Genomic DNA, 17,038 nt, shown 5'->3' with positions numbered 1-17,038 from the left:
ATATGGTCCAGCACCTGTTGACTGTAGCCTTGTAGCAGTGGCCTAAACTCAGCACTGTTTGCATCCTCTTTTTTATCAGTAGGAGTTAAGCGCTCTTTTGCATTTAAAGTAAGTAGCTGATAAAATCGCCTGACAAGCATGTGCTTTCCAAGCACAAAAAATATCAGTGTGTATGTCTTTTGGCAGTGACTGTTTCATGCTGCACTGGAACATAATGTAACCTTGAAAGTGAATCCAATTAAATAGTATTCTGATCACTCACAAAGTGATACCAGAGAAACTGCAAAACTTGACCAATGATTATATGTTTGCTGCTGCTTGCAACTCGGTAGAGACTTTTTGACTAAATTAATGTACTTTACCCGGTGTGTCTCTTTCATTAATGCTTGTGATTATCATGTAAGCAATACTGCTCAAGAAATTTTGTTCAAAGGACAAGAAAATTAAAGTGAAATGCATGTACACCAGAGGATACCAAACTATAGTTATGTTTCACCACAAAGTCATAGATGAGGAAATATGATATTTTTTCCTAGTCTTTTAAAAGCTTATAGTTCATACTTGCAGAGAAAAGAGCCTTTGCCAATAAAAACACGTTACAGTATTGGCCTCCTAGAAGACAAAAATCAGTCAGTGAACTCACCCATTCTCAGTCTGTGGCTCACAGTTAATGTGTTGCTCACAAGTAAGAAATGAGTATTTAGAACTGAGGCCAACAGAAGCATTTGATGTTGCCCAAAGACCAGCATAAGCTAAGACCACTGGCCCAGGTCTCTGAGGCATAGTAACTGTTCTTATCGTTTTGGAGAGTCCATCAGTTCAGAGGGATTTTTTTGGTTATGTTGTTTTTTTGAATATATTTTGGTTTTTAAATTGTCAAGGGATGTGTTTCAGCCCCCTGGAAAGGTGTTTGCAGAGTGTAATGCTGCAGGTGCTCGCTCGTTTCATGCTCTGTGAGGGGACAAAGGATTTCGTTGGTGCTAGAGCAGCTGGGATATGCTGGAGACAAACTCAAACGCGTGGTGTTTGTTTCTGTGCTCATAGAAGCAGGCTCTTGAGTGAACTGTCTTGTCAGCTGTGTCTGGGTTTCCTCATGGGTTGAGTGTGGATGAGGAAGAGACCAAGAGGCCTGAACTGACAACATAGAAACACCCTTGTCTTTGAGTTGTTCAGCTGGGTCTGATAAATGATGGCGTGTGCTTTGTCTAGATTTTAGTGTTTGTGTAATGATGCAAAAATATTTCATGAACATGTGTTGTGTGGTAAACTAAGGAAGACTACAGCTGACCTGATATAAACATGTTTAAAAACTGGAATAGAGAGTTAATCATACAAACATGCTAGGCCAAGCAAAAATATTTGGAGAAGTCAAAAAAGCGATTATGGGCATTTGTAGGATCATGTAAAAATCAACAGATTGTTTTAATAAGGACCTGAAATGTAACCAAGAATTTAAGAGAATGATTTTGGGGTAGGAAAAAAATATTGTCTTTGTGTTTTAGCAGAGTGGCTAATACAGTAGTTAGGTCAACAGGTTTTGAAAGCAAATTAGCATGTTTGAAATGAAAAATACAGTGGTAGTGAAATAAACATGGGTTGCCAGGTAACTGTGTTTCAAAGTCCGATAATGTTGACAATAGAAGAACAAAAGAAATTAAAGTATAGCAAAAGGAACCAGACTTAAGGCTTTGGGAAGGGGAAAGTCTTACATAGCTCAACATGACATTTAGGCCTAATAAAACTACAGATACTGCAACTGTAGGGACTGAAACCTACTACACACAGTGGTGTGTAGATGCAGTGCTTAAGCGAGGAGGTGAAATCCTGTAATCCTCACTAAACAAAAATCCCATTGAAGTTGGAAAAAGATTTGGGTGAACAAGGAATGTAGAACTGGGCAATTAGAGAGAAACTTGCAGCCTGACCTTGACTGGGCCTTTGTGCCTGTGATTAGCTGTACCCATAGCATCTGGACACATTTGTTTAAAGGCGCAGTCACTTTTAATGACATCTCCAAAAAGAAATACAATTACAGCATAGTTTAAGTTCTAATTGATCCAAATGCAAATAATTGCAGAGAGACATACTAAGGCAACAATAATCTGAATCTTTTGGAACAGCAAAATTCTGCATACTTTGTTCCTTTCTTTCTTCAGGAAAACAGTTTAATAGATCCTGCTCAAATGTTGTCCCCAGTAGTTGAGGGTGGTAGCTATTTGACTTTTCAGAAATATAAGAGAGTATGGGAGATTATTTTGTGAAGTGTCAGAAATAACCTCCAGGTAAATTAATAAAAATATATAGTATCCTTTGCCATACATGGTTATAAAGTTACATTAATAATTGCTCTACAAATGGTTTTAAAACTATTTCAGTGTGAAACAAAATGTTCTTAAAGTTCTTCCATTTACATTTTTTCCTTCTTTTGCTATTCTAGTTCAAATAAATTTGAAAATAAACAAAACACTTTCCTTTGAAACAAAATTTAATTCAGTTTACCATAAATGTTGTTCTCACTGCCAGTTACGGTAATGAGACATGTACCTTCCATCTTAATCTACTTTGTTTGAAAAGTTCTGCTGTTAAAACACTGGGGAAATTGCATTTCACAGTAAAAGAAATGTTAGAAACATGGAAGAACAAACAGCAATTGTTTTATGGCCTGATCCTGTAAGTGGTGACCTCAGTGACTCCAATGAGCTCTTCGTATTAATAAGTTTGTGTCCAAAATTCCAGTGTTCAAGACTGCATCCTCTAAACATATGTGTGTGCTTTGTGGTACACACGGTAAGCTACTGGGGAAAAAAGTCACTTGAATCTTTCTACTGCATTAATTTTGTGTTCACATAATTCCATCATAGGTTTATATGCAAACTATTACAAATAATCTCTCCAGATTAATTTTGGGAAGCAGTTTCATATGCTTGAAAAAGCACTTCCTGAAATGTTGCTGACAGTGCTGTAGAAGTTGATATTTCTTTCTGCGTCAAGTTCTCCCGCTTTGACACTTTCTTCTGCTAACATATAAAAAAACCCTCTAGAACCTTTGAGTTTGGAGAAATTGATGTATATGATAGGATCTATTTTACTCAAAAAATCTAGAGCCTTTTATTTTTTTTTCTACTTTTTGTATTAGAATCTGTAATCTCAAGATGTGTACCTTTACTTCTGAAAAATAAAATCTCTGAGCTGGAGACTGAGTGTTAGTTTGCACTGTCATGGCACTAACCCACTTTTATTCCCTTATCTCTTTGTTCACCCATTACTATTTTCATGTCACAAACCTGATACCTGGATTTGTTTACTTAAAGTTCTTCTGCTCAAGACTCTGGCCAAGTGAATACAAACTGCAGTGTAGCAGAACCATTTTTTTCTTTAAAAAATATAAGAGTAAGTTTTATGCCTATGCTTAGCTTAGTTTTATGCATTCGTACCTCTTTCTACAGAATCTGAGTAACTACAGCCTCTTTCCCCCTTTCTTCTACTCTCTGCATGCCTCCTTTTAATATATATACGTACTCCCTATAAATCCATTTTATTTTTCATTAGTTTCTGTACTGGGATAAGAATGCAGGCAGCTCAGCAAGATGGTGTAGGATAGGTTTCAGATAATGGCACCTATTATGGATTTCGAGATGCGATATTGTCTCTTCCTTCAGAGGTTATATGTATTCTTGCCATCCAGTGGAAGTTGATACCTCAGGGCATACTTGCAAAAACTTCATTCTGCAGTCAAGCCTCATTCAAAAAGTGTTCTGATAGCATACTGTGTTCAGCATTGGATTACCCTGTGTCCTGTCAGTGTAAATTAAGATCCAGTTTAATACTGCTGATGTTTCCTGATCCTTTTTAAGTAACATAGCTATACAATACGCTATTCAGAGTAATTTAAGCCAAAAATAATGGGAAACATATATTTCTCCTTATTTGATTGCATGAAAGGGAATTGTCACCAAGTCTCAATTTAGTTCTTGGATTTGCCATTCTCACAGATTTATTTGCCTTTCCCTGTCTCTTATACCTTGCTGGCAAATCTCTTAATACCCAGCAAGTTTTGCATGTTAAAATAAGCTTTCTCCTTCAGTGATATACAAGCATTACTTCTATTTTTGTGATCAAAGACCTTTGATTTTTACTTTTAACTGCCCATAGGTCAGAGGGGATGTGACAACTCCAAACTAACTTTTATGCTGTGGTTTGCAATGAAGTAGCCAATCAAGGAAAAGCAAAATGGTAAAAAACAAATGGGGTTTTTTGTCTCTGTATAAATTTCTCTGTAGCAGGTGTCAAATTGTCATCCACAGAATTTAGAATGAAACAAATTTCAAACACAGGTTATCAGGATAAGCACAAGTCGGTTGTGGGTAGCAGGTCCTCTGCATTGTATACCTGCCTCAGGATAATGAAATTCAGATGATCTCTTTTTTTTGCCAAGACTGGCAAAGGACACTTACATAAAATATTTGAGTAGTACTTTAACAACAAAAATAAAAGTTCCTTCTGGCATTTTGTTTATTAATGAAATTTAGTATTTAATAACTTGGTTACCAAAAGCTGTGTGATATGTTAGTCTGATGTGTTACTTTGAGTTATCAAATAGACTTGTGTAAAATGAACTGAAAAAACATGACGCTAAATAATATAATCAGATAATAATGTCATTTTAAAGACATGGACTTAGAACCCCTAAAATTTAAAAAAAATGCACAGGTTTCTAAGAACTTTTTTGTCTTTCTTCTTTCATATGTACAAAACTTGATTGTAATAATTTAAGATTTTGTAACTGGAATTGCTTTGTTATAACTTGCTCATTATTCTTTAGGGTTTTGTTGAGTTTTAAGTAGTATGTTGTGTTTATGGCTGGGATATTTGTTGAAATAGTGTGACAAGGTAGGTGGTCTTGTAATTAATATTTCTGTGCAGATCTGTAAACTGTGTAAGACTTGTTTAACAAAATGGAAATCATGTCCTTTTAGATTAAGACATTTGTTTTGGAATAAAGTTCAACTTTTTCTTTGAAATTCAATTGATCTAGATTCATGGCCTCTGTAATTATTTATTTTAAGAACTATTTTAAAAGTATAATTAATTCAAGAAGTTTTTGTGTCCTGTTGCTAAATATTTAGACCATGAATTAATTATATTTTCACAGGGCTTCAAACAGTGATTTTAAAAACTCAGTGAAAAGGAAGGTTACTTAGTAGCGAGAGAAATTATCCAACACTGATGAGATGTGATGTGTTCATGTAATCCTTCTGTCCTATAAATGCCCATATTTAAAAAAAAATCAAGAATAAACAAGAATGTTGAATTGAAAACTAAGTACTCTCATCACAGTGAGAACACACCATATGCTGTAGCCTGTGTGTTCAGCATAGCTCAAAAGTGTTGTGAGAATGTGCAATTTATTATTCCTGCTGTTAGTGGAACCTTTTTGTATGTACAATTGACCTGTAGAATGGAAAATATGATATAAAAACTCTAGCTACTGCCTTTTTGAAGCACTCACTTGACACATGGCCATTACTCCTACTTCTGACTGGTTAGAGCCTAGGACGTATTCATATAGCACAGATACTGTGCTCAAGCCGTATCTCAGAATAGGCTGGGATTCAAATTAAAATGAAGGAGTTGCCCCTTACCTCTCCACTTAGTAAATCTCTACTAGATACTGAGAGGTTTTTAATTCTCACTGCCTGTGTTACACTTGCTGAGGTGATGACAGCTCATTGCAGTGCTACCATGTTAATAGTTTTCTTCAAAAAAGTCTCTATATTTGCTTTGTTTTTTACAAAGCTAATGGCAGTTGTTAATGAAACTAATGGTAATGCCAATGAAAGCTCAACAAACACTGAGAACTGGGTAAGTAATCTTTTTATAAAGATTTCTGATTGTTTTATTCTCGTTTACTAATTTTGGTAGGATACATCTGATTGTTAAAAAGAAAACAAAAGGTTGCAGGGTACTTTGAAAAAAAAACCTGCAGTAGTAAGACCATTAAAAAAGATTGCTTGACTGGCATTTTATCTTTTTCTGAGAGCATTAGTTCTTGCAACAAGGATTTTTAGTAGGAGTGCAAGTTTTCCTTTCTAGAATTGCGTGGTTCGTTTTCCTCAATGTTAATTAGAAATTACTCGAAAGTATTCAAAGTGAACATATTTTTCTTATAATGTGTCAAATTGTACATAACTGCCATGTGGCATCAACCCAGATGTCTCATAATCAGAGCACATGCAATTGGCACCAGAACCTTGCTGGTGGCAGTGGTTGCATTGTAGAGGGCACTGACATTGTCATGCTGTCTCCTTTCCGGCAGAGTGCTGTGTTGGTTCATACACCTTCATAATGCAGCAATCATCACAGTGTTGTCCTTTATTTTCATTTTACAAATGGTTTTTACTTACAAATGGTTTCCCCTTTATTCTGGTCATGTGTGGTGATCCACATGTTTGTCACCACTGGTCACTGGAGCTGCTGCTGACCAAGAAAATAATACACAAATCTCGTCTGGTGCAGATTGCACTGCCTGGTGTCTCCAAGATTTAATCAGATGTAAGCTTTTCAGCAGCAATAATCCAAATCCTTATTGATTCCAAATCTGTCTGTAATGCTAGCTGGAAGCTTCAGTATGAGCCCTTGAATCAACTAAACAATCCAGATGCAGCTGCGCTTAGACAGCAAATGGTTATCCCCCAAATTTCCATGACTGCTGTGCTGCCATCGACCTGTAATTTGTCGGCTCGTGTAGTGAAAGCTCCTGAATAGTCAAATAGGTCTGTTGATAATGGGTTTAATGGTATGTATTTTATTTTGCAGTTACAACTTGCTATACTCTTAGAAATAGTCTGCAGGGACTTGGGAACACAAGTTAAAGACTACTGCTCTGGAACAATGCAGATTTCAAATATCAAACTGAAGTGCATGAGAGCAGAACCTTTCCCGTTACTATAATGTAGTTGGGAAATTGCTTCAAAAACGGATCTAGCTAAAGTGCCATGAACCCACTTTCTCACAACTGTTTTCAGTCATTGTCAGGAATGGTATTCATTGCCCAAGTTTGTAAAAGCATGTGAGAACTGGCTGGCAAAAATGAGTTTCTAAAGAAATTAGGCAGCAGTGCACAGAGTTGCTCTAGAAAGGAACTAGAATTGATTTTTTTTTAATCTCTGTCTGCATCCCTGAAACTCAAATGCAGATATAAAAGAGTATTTTCGTAAGTAATTACGTTGAACATTGAATGTATGAAAGTACTGGCATGCTTTTATTGAAGGTTGAGAAATGTTGAGGAATGCAGGTACTTGAGGAATAAGTACCAGCATGTTTCAGAACCTTAGCAGCAGCTAAATGTTTGACTAAAGGACTTAACGTAAGTACCTTTGTGCAAATCTATCAATTTATTTTCTAGCATTTGCTGAGAATATCTAAATAGAAAATTATCCAGTAAATGCTGACTTGCATAAAATTTGATTTCCCTTAACATGGAAATTTTACATACCTGCCTCAGCTTAAATACTTGTACTTATAAACAGGAGGAACAATATAAAATAGTATAAGCCTAGGATGATTTTCTAGCAGTTAATGCATCTTCCTCTCAAAAAATTGTCCAGACAAGAGGAAAAAAAAAAGTGATATATAGTAAATAAGTGAAAATTCTGTAGTCTTAAGTTTGTCTTCATAGTCAGTGTATTTTTCTTCCTTTTAAACAAATTTTCTTTCAAATTTCTCCTCAAATTCATTTTTCTTTGCCTATCTACTTCATACATTCCCTCTCTTCCCCCCCCCCCACTTACTTGTTTTCTTTCCCTGATGTTATTTAAAATAATAGAGTAAATAAAGTCACTTAAAGCATAATATAGTTCAAACTGATTTATTTTATACTTTCATTCTGACTTTTTATGGTTTTTTTTTTCTGATAGGCAAAGCCCTACAAAGTGAGCTCTTTGGAGAAGAGACTGATTCTAATCTCTCTGCTGTTCTCATGTTTTGATTTAGTTAATATTGACTGCAGTGGGGTCTCACCATTTATTTGAAGTGATGTGAAATAAAAATGTATGCTCACTGTTACTGTTTTGCTTCTGGAAGGCACTGTTTTGTTGCTGTAGTGAATGGTAACTTAAATGTTGTAACTATGGACAGTCATACAATTTTACTGGTGACAAATGGGTGCATGGAAGATCAAAACAGGGCTTTTCTAGCATAATTATAAGAAGTGGACATAAAGGTTGAATTTAATTGCTAACTATTGCTACAATATTTAATTAGGATATTTTATTTTTGGTGGTGGTGGGTTTTCTGGGAGGGTTTGGGGGTTTTGCATTGTTTTTTTGTTTTGTTTTTTTTTGGTTGGTTGGTTAAGGGTTTTTTACTGGCATCAATTTCCAATGAAATACATGAAAATAGCAATAAATTATTATGCAAGTGAAATGTTTATCCATACTTTTCTCTTGCAATATTTCCATTTGCTTGCATACCATTTCAACATTCGGATTTGACGACTTGATTTTAATACATTTCAGACAGTCAATAAATACAGAATATAAGCATATTAAAGTGGAGGGGTTTATAGACAGCATTTTCCTATTAAGAATTATCAACCAAATCCTTGAAAATGAAATGAGCAGACAACTGTAGTTAGAGCAGATACATGAAGTACTGTTATAGCACATTGCACCATCAATTATGTGTCAAGCATGCTGCCAAATATTAAGTGTTTTGACCTTTGTTATTAATAGTAGAGGCAGACACTGGGGACATGTGAAACATAAATAATGTAATGCATGGAAAATCTATTATAGGTTTGACTTTTTTAATGGATATAGAGCCTGTTTGGTATCCTGCCCCTTCCCTTGCAAGCTATATTTTTATTAAAAACTGAACATACCATGTAATGGAAAGCCAGAGTGTGAAAAACATACTTTGATAGAACAAATGCTCTGAAGTGAAATAACAGCAAGAGAGTACTTGTCATCCAGATTTACTGCTTTATTTATAGGTGAAATTATTTGTGAAATAATGTGAAAGAAGTGAAATGCAGTAAACACGTCTTTATTGTATTTTTCAATCATTCTTGCATTTTTAAGTTGTTACTTTGCTCAATATCTTCTATCATCTAGTAGAGTTTGGCTTGTCAGAGGCTCAGTCAATGTCTTTCTTCAGAACATACCTTCGAGTATTTTTAGGTGATCATGCAGGAAGAACAACATTAATAATAGTTAAAAGTGACAAAACCAATAAAATGGCTGACCAAAGGACAGAGATAAACACTTAAGAAGGGAGTGGTATTAGCTAAAAGAAAAAAAAGGCACAAACCCCAGTCCCTTAAATGACTTGAAAGAGCAAAGAAAACATAGGATAGAGAAAAATCCCTTCTGTACAGTCACTGTTGGCACTGTTTGCTGCTTCCTTCTTGATGTAGAACATAGATCCCAAAAACACATTAAGCAGTTGGTCCAGGACTTCATCAGAATTGCATTGTAACTGATTATATGAAAATCAACAGACTGTTTACGGTTTACATTTATCTAAAAGCTTTCTTTGGTCCTAAAAGTTGTAGAATTTCTCTTACCACAACTTAAGTTAATTTTTCATTAGTTTTTTTTTTCCTTTGCATTTGACATTTGGAAATAACTTGCCTGGTGACAGTACCTGCAGCTAAAACCATATTTCTTCCTAAGCTTCACTAATCTGGGATTGCATAAGATGAATGAAAAATTAGAGCTCCTCTGACCTGTAATACATTTTTGTGGATGTTGCTTTCTTTGTGTCTAGTCACGTATTCTAAATAGGTGTTGAAGTCTCAAAATTGTTTTGCAATGGAAATCCAATACTCTACACTGCAATCCAATGCATAGTTAAGAAAGAACAAAGTATAAAAGATATGGACCAAGACAGTATATCTTTTAAAACTTAGCCAAAATTTGCACAAAAATGAAAAATATTGCCAAACCATTATTTACAGAAGCATATTCATTCCTCTCTTAGAAATTTAGAAAGTCTTTTTAACAATCCTTAACATTCTGATTCTTGGTACTTTATGCAGTGCACACTCTTCTAATCATCCAGAACTTAAGATTTCATCTGATATTCATGTCATCAAAAAAGTTTGGCAGTTCTAAAAAATTGAGGTGTTCCACAGGCTTCTTAAAAAATTGTTCCTTTAAACAGTTTGTCATAGATGAGAGTAATTTGCTGGAGTTAAAAAAATCATAGAGGTACAGGAAGAGATCATTGATTAGTCTGTCAAGGTAACACTGTAAATATATTGAAAAATCAGCGTTTTCTTTCTGGTTTTTTTTTTTTTTTGTTCCCTAACTCTGGGCACAAGGAGTAATGTATTTAGTATAAATACATAGATTTCCTTCTCCCTTTCTTTCTAAATTGGAAAAGGGAAGAGAACAAAAGTCCACTAGTGATCAAATTGGTTTTCCATGGTGTAAATTTGAATTAAAGCCATTTTACAAGCAAATGGCTTTGTTAAACTGAGCACAAAATGATTAATTTGCAATAAAGATGATTTTTTACAGTAATTTATATATCCACTCCAGAAATTGTTTTCCTTTTCTTTTTATTAATGAATACTTCATAGAATCATAGAATATGCTGAGTTGAAAGGGAGCCATCAGGATCATCAAATCCAACTCCTGGCCCTATGCAGGACAACTCCAAGAGTCACACCATGTGTCTGAGAATATTGTTGAAACACTTCTTGAACTCTGTCAGGCTTGGTGCTGTGACCACTTTCCTGAGGAGCCTGTTCCAGTGCCCAACCACCTTCAGGATGAAAAACTTTCTCCTGATACCGAATCTAAACCTCCCTGACTCAGCTTCATGCCATTTTCTTAAGTCCTGTCACTTTACACCACAGAGAAGAGATCAGCGTCTGCCCCTCCCCTTCCCCTCACAAGGAAGTTTTAGACCACAGTGAGGTCTCCCTTCAGTCTCCTTCTCTGGGCTGAACAGACCAAGTGCCCCCAGCTGCTTCTCACATGGCTTTCTTTCAAAGCCCTTCACCATCCTCATTGCCCTCCTTTGGACCCTCTCTAACAGCTTTATATCTTTCTTACCATGTGGTGCCCAAAACTGTACACAATATTCAAGGTGAGGCTGCCCCAGAGCAGAGCAAAGCAGGACAATCCCCTCCCTCAATCAGCTGGTGATGCTTTGCCTAATGGCCCTCCTGGCTGCCAGGGCACTGCTGACTCATATTCAACTTGCCATTGACCAGGACCTCCAGGTCCCTTTCTTCAGTGCTGTTCTGCAGTTTCTTGTTCCCAAAATCTATACAACCAGGATTGCCCTGTGTCAGGTTGTGGGCACATGGCAGTATAAACCCATGGAATATCCAGGATATAACTTATTCAATACAATATTTATTTAAAGTAACTAGTTTCTTCATGGTTTTGACTTCTGTTAATATGTATTTTATACGTATGTAACAAATTTTGTTTCCAGCTGAGAAGACATAATTTGATTTCCTGACCAAAGAAGAATTCGTCAGCATGCATTATTTCTAACAAATACTCTATCTTTCCTGCTCCATGCACTGGCTTCTTATCAGCTAAGTAATATTGAGTTGCTGGACTTATTTTCCTGAGGCTCTAGGCCTGTACTTTGAATATGTGAAACATCAATAGCCAACATTTTGTCTACAGTGGTCTACACAGCCTTCTAAAGGATTCTTGAAAGGTGATGAACCTTTGATTGGATTCTCTTTCCCTGTTACCTCCATGATCTACTAGGGCTTTCTAGGATCATCTACTAGATGTTTAAAGAGGTTTGACTCCGGTGCCTTTTACATAATAGTCTAGCATCCAGCCCTGTGACACAATATACGTGCTGTGGCCTCCTGTGCCATACATTTTCCCATCATGTGGCAGACACACATTTGCAATACTGGCATTTACTGTGCTGGTGCTGCTACTTGCTTCCATTCAGGGAGATGTGCTGCAGCACCCCCAGGAAACAGTCTGGCAGGAGTGAGGCTACTCAAACCCTCCACTTCTCACCTGTCAGAAGAGATGAAAGCAGGCAGATAGTAGCCAAATCAGTTGTTTGTTAAGCTTGGATTTCGGTCTGTGGCACACTAATTGAGAATCTGCATGAACATCCTGCAAGAAGGGGAGGGGGGACGGGGAACACGATGCTCTGTGTTGCCTTCAAATTTGGAGGCAGAGTCCCCAGACACTGCTTGATGCATGGCTTGGGTCAGGGATGATCATTACTATGGAGGGAAGATCTTCATGAGCACTCTTCTGAGATGACAGCTTGGTTGTTGAAACTTCCCAAGACAAACTAGTGTGCAATGACACTGTGGTTAGCGATGCTTTAGTGAAAATATTTTTTGTAACTTCATAACACTTTGTCATATGAAATGACTTTGAAATCACTGTTAGAATCACAGAATGGCCTGGGTGGGAAGGGACCTTAAAGATCATCTAGTTCCAGCCTCTCTGCCATGGGCAGGTACATCTTTCTGCTAGACCATATTGCTCAGAGCTCCATCCAGCCTGGCCTTGAACACATAGAGCGATGGGGCATCTACAGTTTCTCTGGGCAGCCTGTTGCAGTGCCTCATCACTGAGTTCTCTGAATTTGTCTTACCCTGAGATGTTTCTGCTGGTTTTGACACCAGATAAGGGAGTCGATGCAACTACACATGCCATTTTGTATACTTGTTTATGAGACAAGGAGCAGTTTTGATTCAGGTGAACTCATTCAGAACTAGTCATTTTACTCACATAAATTTCAAATTCAATGACTTGAAAGAATTTAATTTTTGTTAGTAGTGAAATCAGATAGGGAATCTTAAATGGCCATAGTTTTGTGTGTCTGCATTTAGACATGTTTTACACTGTTACATCCTGGTGTTTCTTTGACTAGAACAACAATTTTATAGTAAACTCTACAGAGACTGCAGCCAGTTGATACACTTTGTACAAAATGTACCTCTATATTTTGTGTCTCATACTGCCATCTAAGGGCCACATAGACTGAGAAGGTGGCTGAAGGTTCTTAATTACTTTCTTCTTACTGCCCTTCCCTTTGGGAAGTCAACAATTCCTGGATGAGAAAGGTGGGCAGGGAATAACAGCAGTCCTTTTATGGAATACATAGTTCCATCTAAAAAGACAGAGGAATCTTGCAGATAAGTGATAACTTGGAATGTAAATCTCAGTCATTTAGAAAACTACAATTGCAATGAGTTTATGTAAAGGTCGATGAATAAGAAAGATTACAGGATGAGTGTAGTGCTTATAGGCCTGATGAGTTTCAGTTGAAGTTCTTAGCAGTGAGGGAGTGTGTGGTTTAGATCCTTAAAGGTACCAAAGTCCTCAACTCCTACTGATTTAAGGATTAGTACATTGTAATAGAATTTTCTTATTAATATTGTCCCTAAAAAGGTACAAAATAACATGAATTATTGTCTCCTTTTTTCCTAATGGTTTTGCATTTCTGGGTGATTTGATTTTCCTGGATTAAGGAAAACTTGGTGTTATTGTAAGAGAATGTGATATTAAATAACATGAGCATAAATATTTTGCCATTTAAGCATTCAAAATTTTATCATGAAAACTTATCTTTCCAAGATAAAAATGTGGTTTTTTGTTTTGTTTTGTTTGTTTTTTTTAATCTGCAAACTGGATTTGTATATAGGCTTAATTCTGTAGCTCCCTTTTCATGCAGATGTTTTGAACTACAAGTGTGATGAAGAATTAGTGGCAGAAGCAAAACGTTTCAGTATTTGTCAATATAGTACTGTTGACATTGACTGACAGAAGCAGTTTTTATAATGAGGACCCCTTTGAGCACAACTTTATTTTACAATGTAAGGGTTGCTTTTCAGGCTAGTTCCCAGCAAACCTTGTGTAGTAGAGAAAGTAATTAATCTTGCATGTTACTTTGGCAGGCTCATGCAAGCAAAGACCTGGAAGAGCAGTTGCGGTCTGTGTCCAGTGTGGATGAACTCATGACAGTACTTTACCCAGAATACTGGAAAATGTTCAAATGTCAGTTGAGGAAAGGAGGTTGGCAACACAACAGGGAACACGCCAGCTTTGACACAAGATCAGATGATTCCCTGAAATTTGCTGCAGCACACTATAATGCAGAGATCCTGAAAAGTAAGTACAGGATGTAAACCATGTTCCAGCACACAGTAAATTAAAATCTGAAGGCTTTTCAGCTGTGTAAAAAATATTTTAAAAGCTAACCATTGTCAGTAAACCAACCTCAGTAGTCTGATTTGATGTGTTGTCCATAACATAAAATTTGATAGTCAGCATTCTATAATGAAACGAATTGCTCTGCAGACATAGTTTAGGTACATCCATTGTAAGGAAGTTGCTTTCTCAGCTAAGTAGATAAAGAAAGTGCTTGCCTTCATATATAAGGTACCTACTTGGTGGAGGCTGTAACAATTTTGCAGAAAGCAAAGAGGATGATAATATTTGGAATCATTGAACTGCTTCTGTTCATTTCCTGCTATTACATCATGGCTGGTAATGCTTTCTTTTCTTATGCATTATGGCTTTAGGTTGCCAAATAATTCACTTGTAACTTTTTCCCGTTAAAAAAAGACAGTTGTCATGATGTTATGCTAAAACAAGAAAAAAACCAGCTTTCAAACAAATACATCAATACCGTTTAGTGTTTCAGATGTCTTGGATAAAAATATGTTAGCTTAACAGTTTAAACAAGTGCATTTAGGCAGAAAAATGCAGGATTTATAGCAGCAAGTGCATTTTTTTACGTGATATTGAAAATCATATATCTTAATGGAGACTTCAAAATACACATCAGGCCAATTTTCCATTTTTGTTGAATAGTTTACCATAATCTAATGCCAAAAGAGAATAAAGGGTCTTGTACAGCTACAAGTCTCAGGACCGTTTAGTATAAAGTTGTATTTGGTAAAAGACTGTATAATAGGATACAAAATCTTTGCCCAAATTTCTGTGGCTAATCAGGGCACAAATATAACCCTTAAGATTATATTACATGTTGCTAAATAATAACCTTTTGCTTTAGATAATACCCTTGTAGTTAACTACTAAACCTGTATTTAAATTAATTTCACATTAAGTGTATAAAATGTAACTTTTCTAATACAGAGTATGTAAGAAAAGTACTGTGTGCCACTGGGTAAAATTACTTTGCAGAGATATACAGTAGTTCTTTAGACTTACCTCTGGCAAAGGAGAAAGAACATGTACAGTTTTAGTGCTGGTCAGCAGGTCAAGAGAGGTGATTCTGCCCCTCTCTGTTCTGTTGAGACCCTATTTGGAGTACTCTGTCCAGCTCAGGGGCCCCCAACATAAGAAGAATGTAGACCTGTTGTAGCAGGTCCAGAGGAGGGCTGTGAATATGCTCAGGGGGTGGGAGCACCTCATCTATGATGACTGGCCAAGAGAAATAGCCTTATAGCAGCCCTCCAGTACCTAAACGGGATCTGTAAGAAAGATGGGCCCTGTTGCATAGGACAATAGTAATAATTTTAAACTAAAAGAAAGCAGATTCACACTAGATATAAGGAAAACATTTTTTACAATGAGGGTAGTGAAACATTGGAACAGGTTGTCTAGAGAGGTGGTAGATGCCTCGTCCCTGGAAACACTGAAGTTCCTTCAAGTTTGAACAGAGCTCTGAGCAACCTGATCTGGTTGAAAGTGTTCCTGCTCATTACAAGGGGGCTTGGATTAGGTGACCTTTAAAGGTCCTTTCTCACCCAAGATATTCTATGATCTGTGTTTTAAGGTCTCCCCCACCCTGTTAGATTCCCTCTTATCTCTGCTGTGACTTTTCTTCTGCTCCATGTCAATATGTCATATTACTATGAAAAAGATAAATCAGGTAGAAGTTAACAGAGAGAGATGTGTATTTCACTGACTAAAGGATGTGACTCTAGCAATGGATATTCTGGTTCTAAAGTTTAAAAAGAATCCTAATTTACTGCAGGACAGTATTGTTTTTAAACAGTTGCTTTATAACACATGACATTCCCTATAACTTGGCAGGTATTGATACTGAATGGAGAAAAACTCAGTGCATGCCACGTGAAGTGTGTGTGGATGTGGGAAAAGAGTTTGGAGCAACTACAAACACCTTCTTTAAACCCCCATGTGTATCCATCTACAGATGTGGAGGTTGCTGCAATAGTGAAGGACTCCAGTGTATGAACATCAGCACAAATTACATCAGCAAGACAGTAAGTTCACTCTTTTATTACAGTCCAAGTGCTTCTTGCAAATCCATTTATGATCATGCATATTTTAAACCTTCTTATTGCTATTATGACAAAGGAAATAATATAAGCTATTTTTCAGATATTTTTCTATGTATTTTCCAAAATAGATAGGAAAAACAGCTGAAGAGACTACTGTGTGAAAAAATTGTTTAACACTCTTTTCCCAAAAATGTTTTATTTTTATTTTTAGGGGAAAACCCCAAATTTTTATGTCTAATTCTCAGTTTTGAGACTACCCATGAAATGTAATTCTGTCCCTTTTATACTTACCTGTGTGAGACTCTATAAAAAAACTAGCCTATAATTTTATTAGTGTAGACTGCTATAGGACGTGTACAGACAGAATACATGGAAATAAAGTCTTTTAGGAACTGAATTTTACTCTATTAAGAGATCTTAGCATAATGTGCCTCTTTGTTTTGTTGTAGTGCATCTTCCTCCAGGTGTATGTGCAGGTTTTATTCTTCCAGTTGAGGGCTAGAGATCAGGAAGGAGGTTATGCACTGAGCCTATGAGCTGCCTTTAAAGGAGAAGTATATGTTAAATGTTATTCTATTTTAGGTAGCTATAAGAATTATCACAGTTACCTTACAACAACATTTTCCTCAAAAAGGCATGTAAACATATTCATACTTAAAAGTGTTGCTAGGGTATTTTGCTGGTAGGGGGTTTGTTGGTTGTGGGATTTTTCATTTTTTAGTGTAAATCTTGCTATAATAGCTATAATATTGTAGCTCTTGGAAATGTCAGTCCTTATGACAATTCTGAGTGCTCTGAGACTTCTTGAGAGGAGAT

General features: G+C 36.4%; 1 protein-coding gene across 4 annotated transcripts in view; it reads left to right on the top strand.

The window, feature by feature from the left end:
• The window catches only part of VEGFC (vascular endothelial growth factor C), a 102,211-nt gene that overhangs the window by 69,678 nt on the left and 15,495 nt on the right, over positions 1-17,038 (top strand). For 3 of the 4 annotated variants that reach the window (XM_071556280.1, XM_071556277.1, XM_071556278.1), the window contains exons 2-3: positions 13,907-14,120; positions 16,014-16,204. In XM_071556280.1, coding sequence (XP_071412381.1) covers positions 13,907-14,120; positions 16,014-16,204 — 405 coding nt within the window. The remainder of the gene's footprint in view (positions 1-13,906; positions 14,121-16,013; positions 16,205-17,038) is intronic. The other variant, XM_071556279.1, reaches the window with a different exon arrangement.

This window comes from Pithys albifrons, chromosome 5 (assembly GCF_047495875.1).
Source record: "Pithys albifrons albifrons isolate INPA30051 chromosome 5, PitAlb_v1, whole genome shotgun sequence".
Lineage (NCBI taxonomy): Eukaryota > Metazoa > Chordata > Aves > Passeriformes > Thamnophilidae > Pithys > Pithys albifrons.
This window is presented reverse-complemented; position numbering and strand designations above follow the sequence as displayed.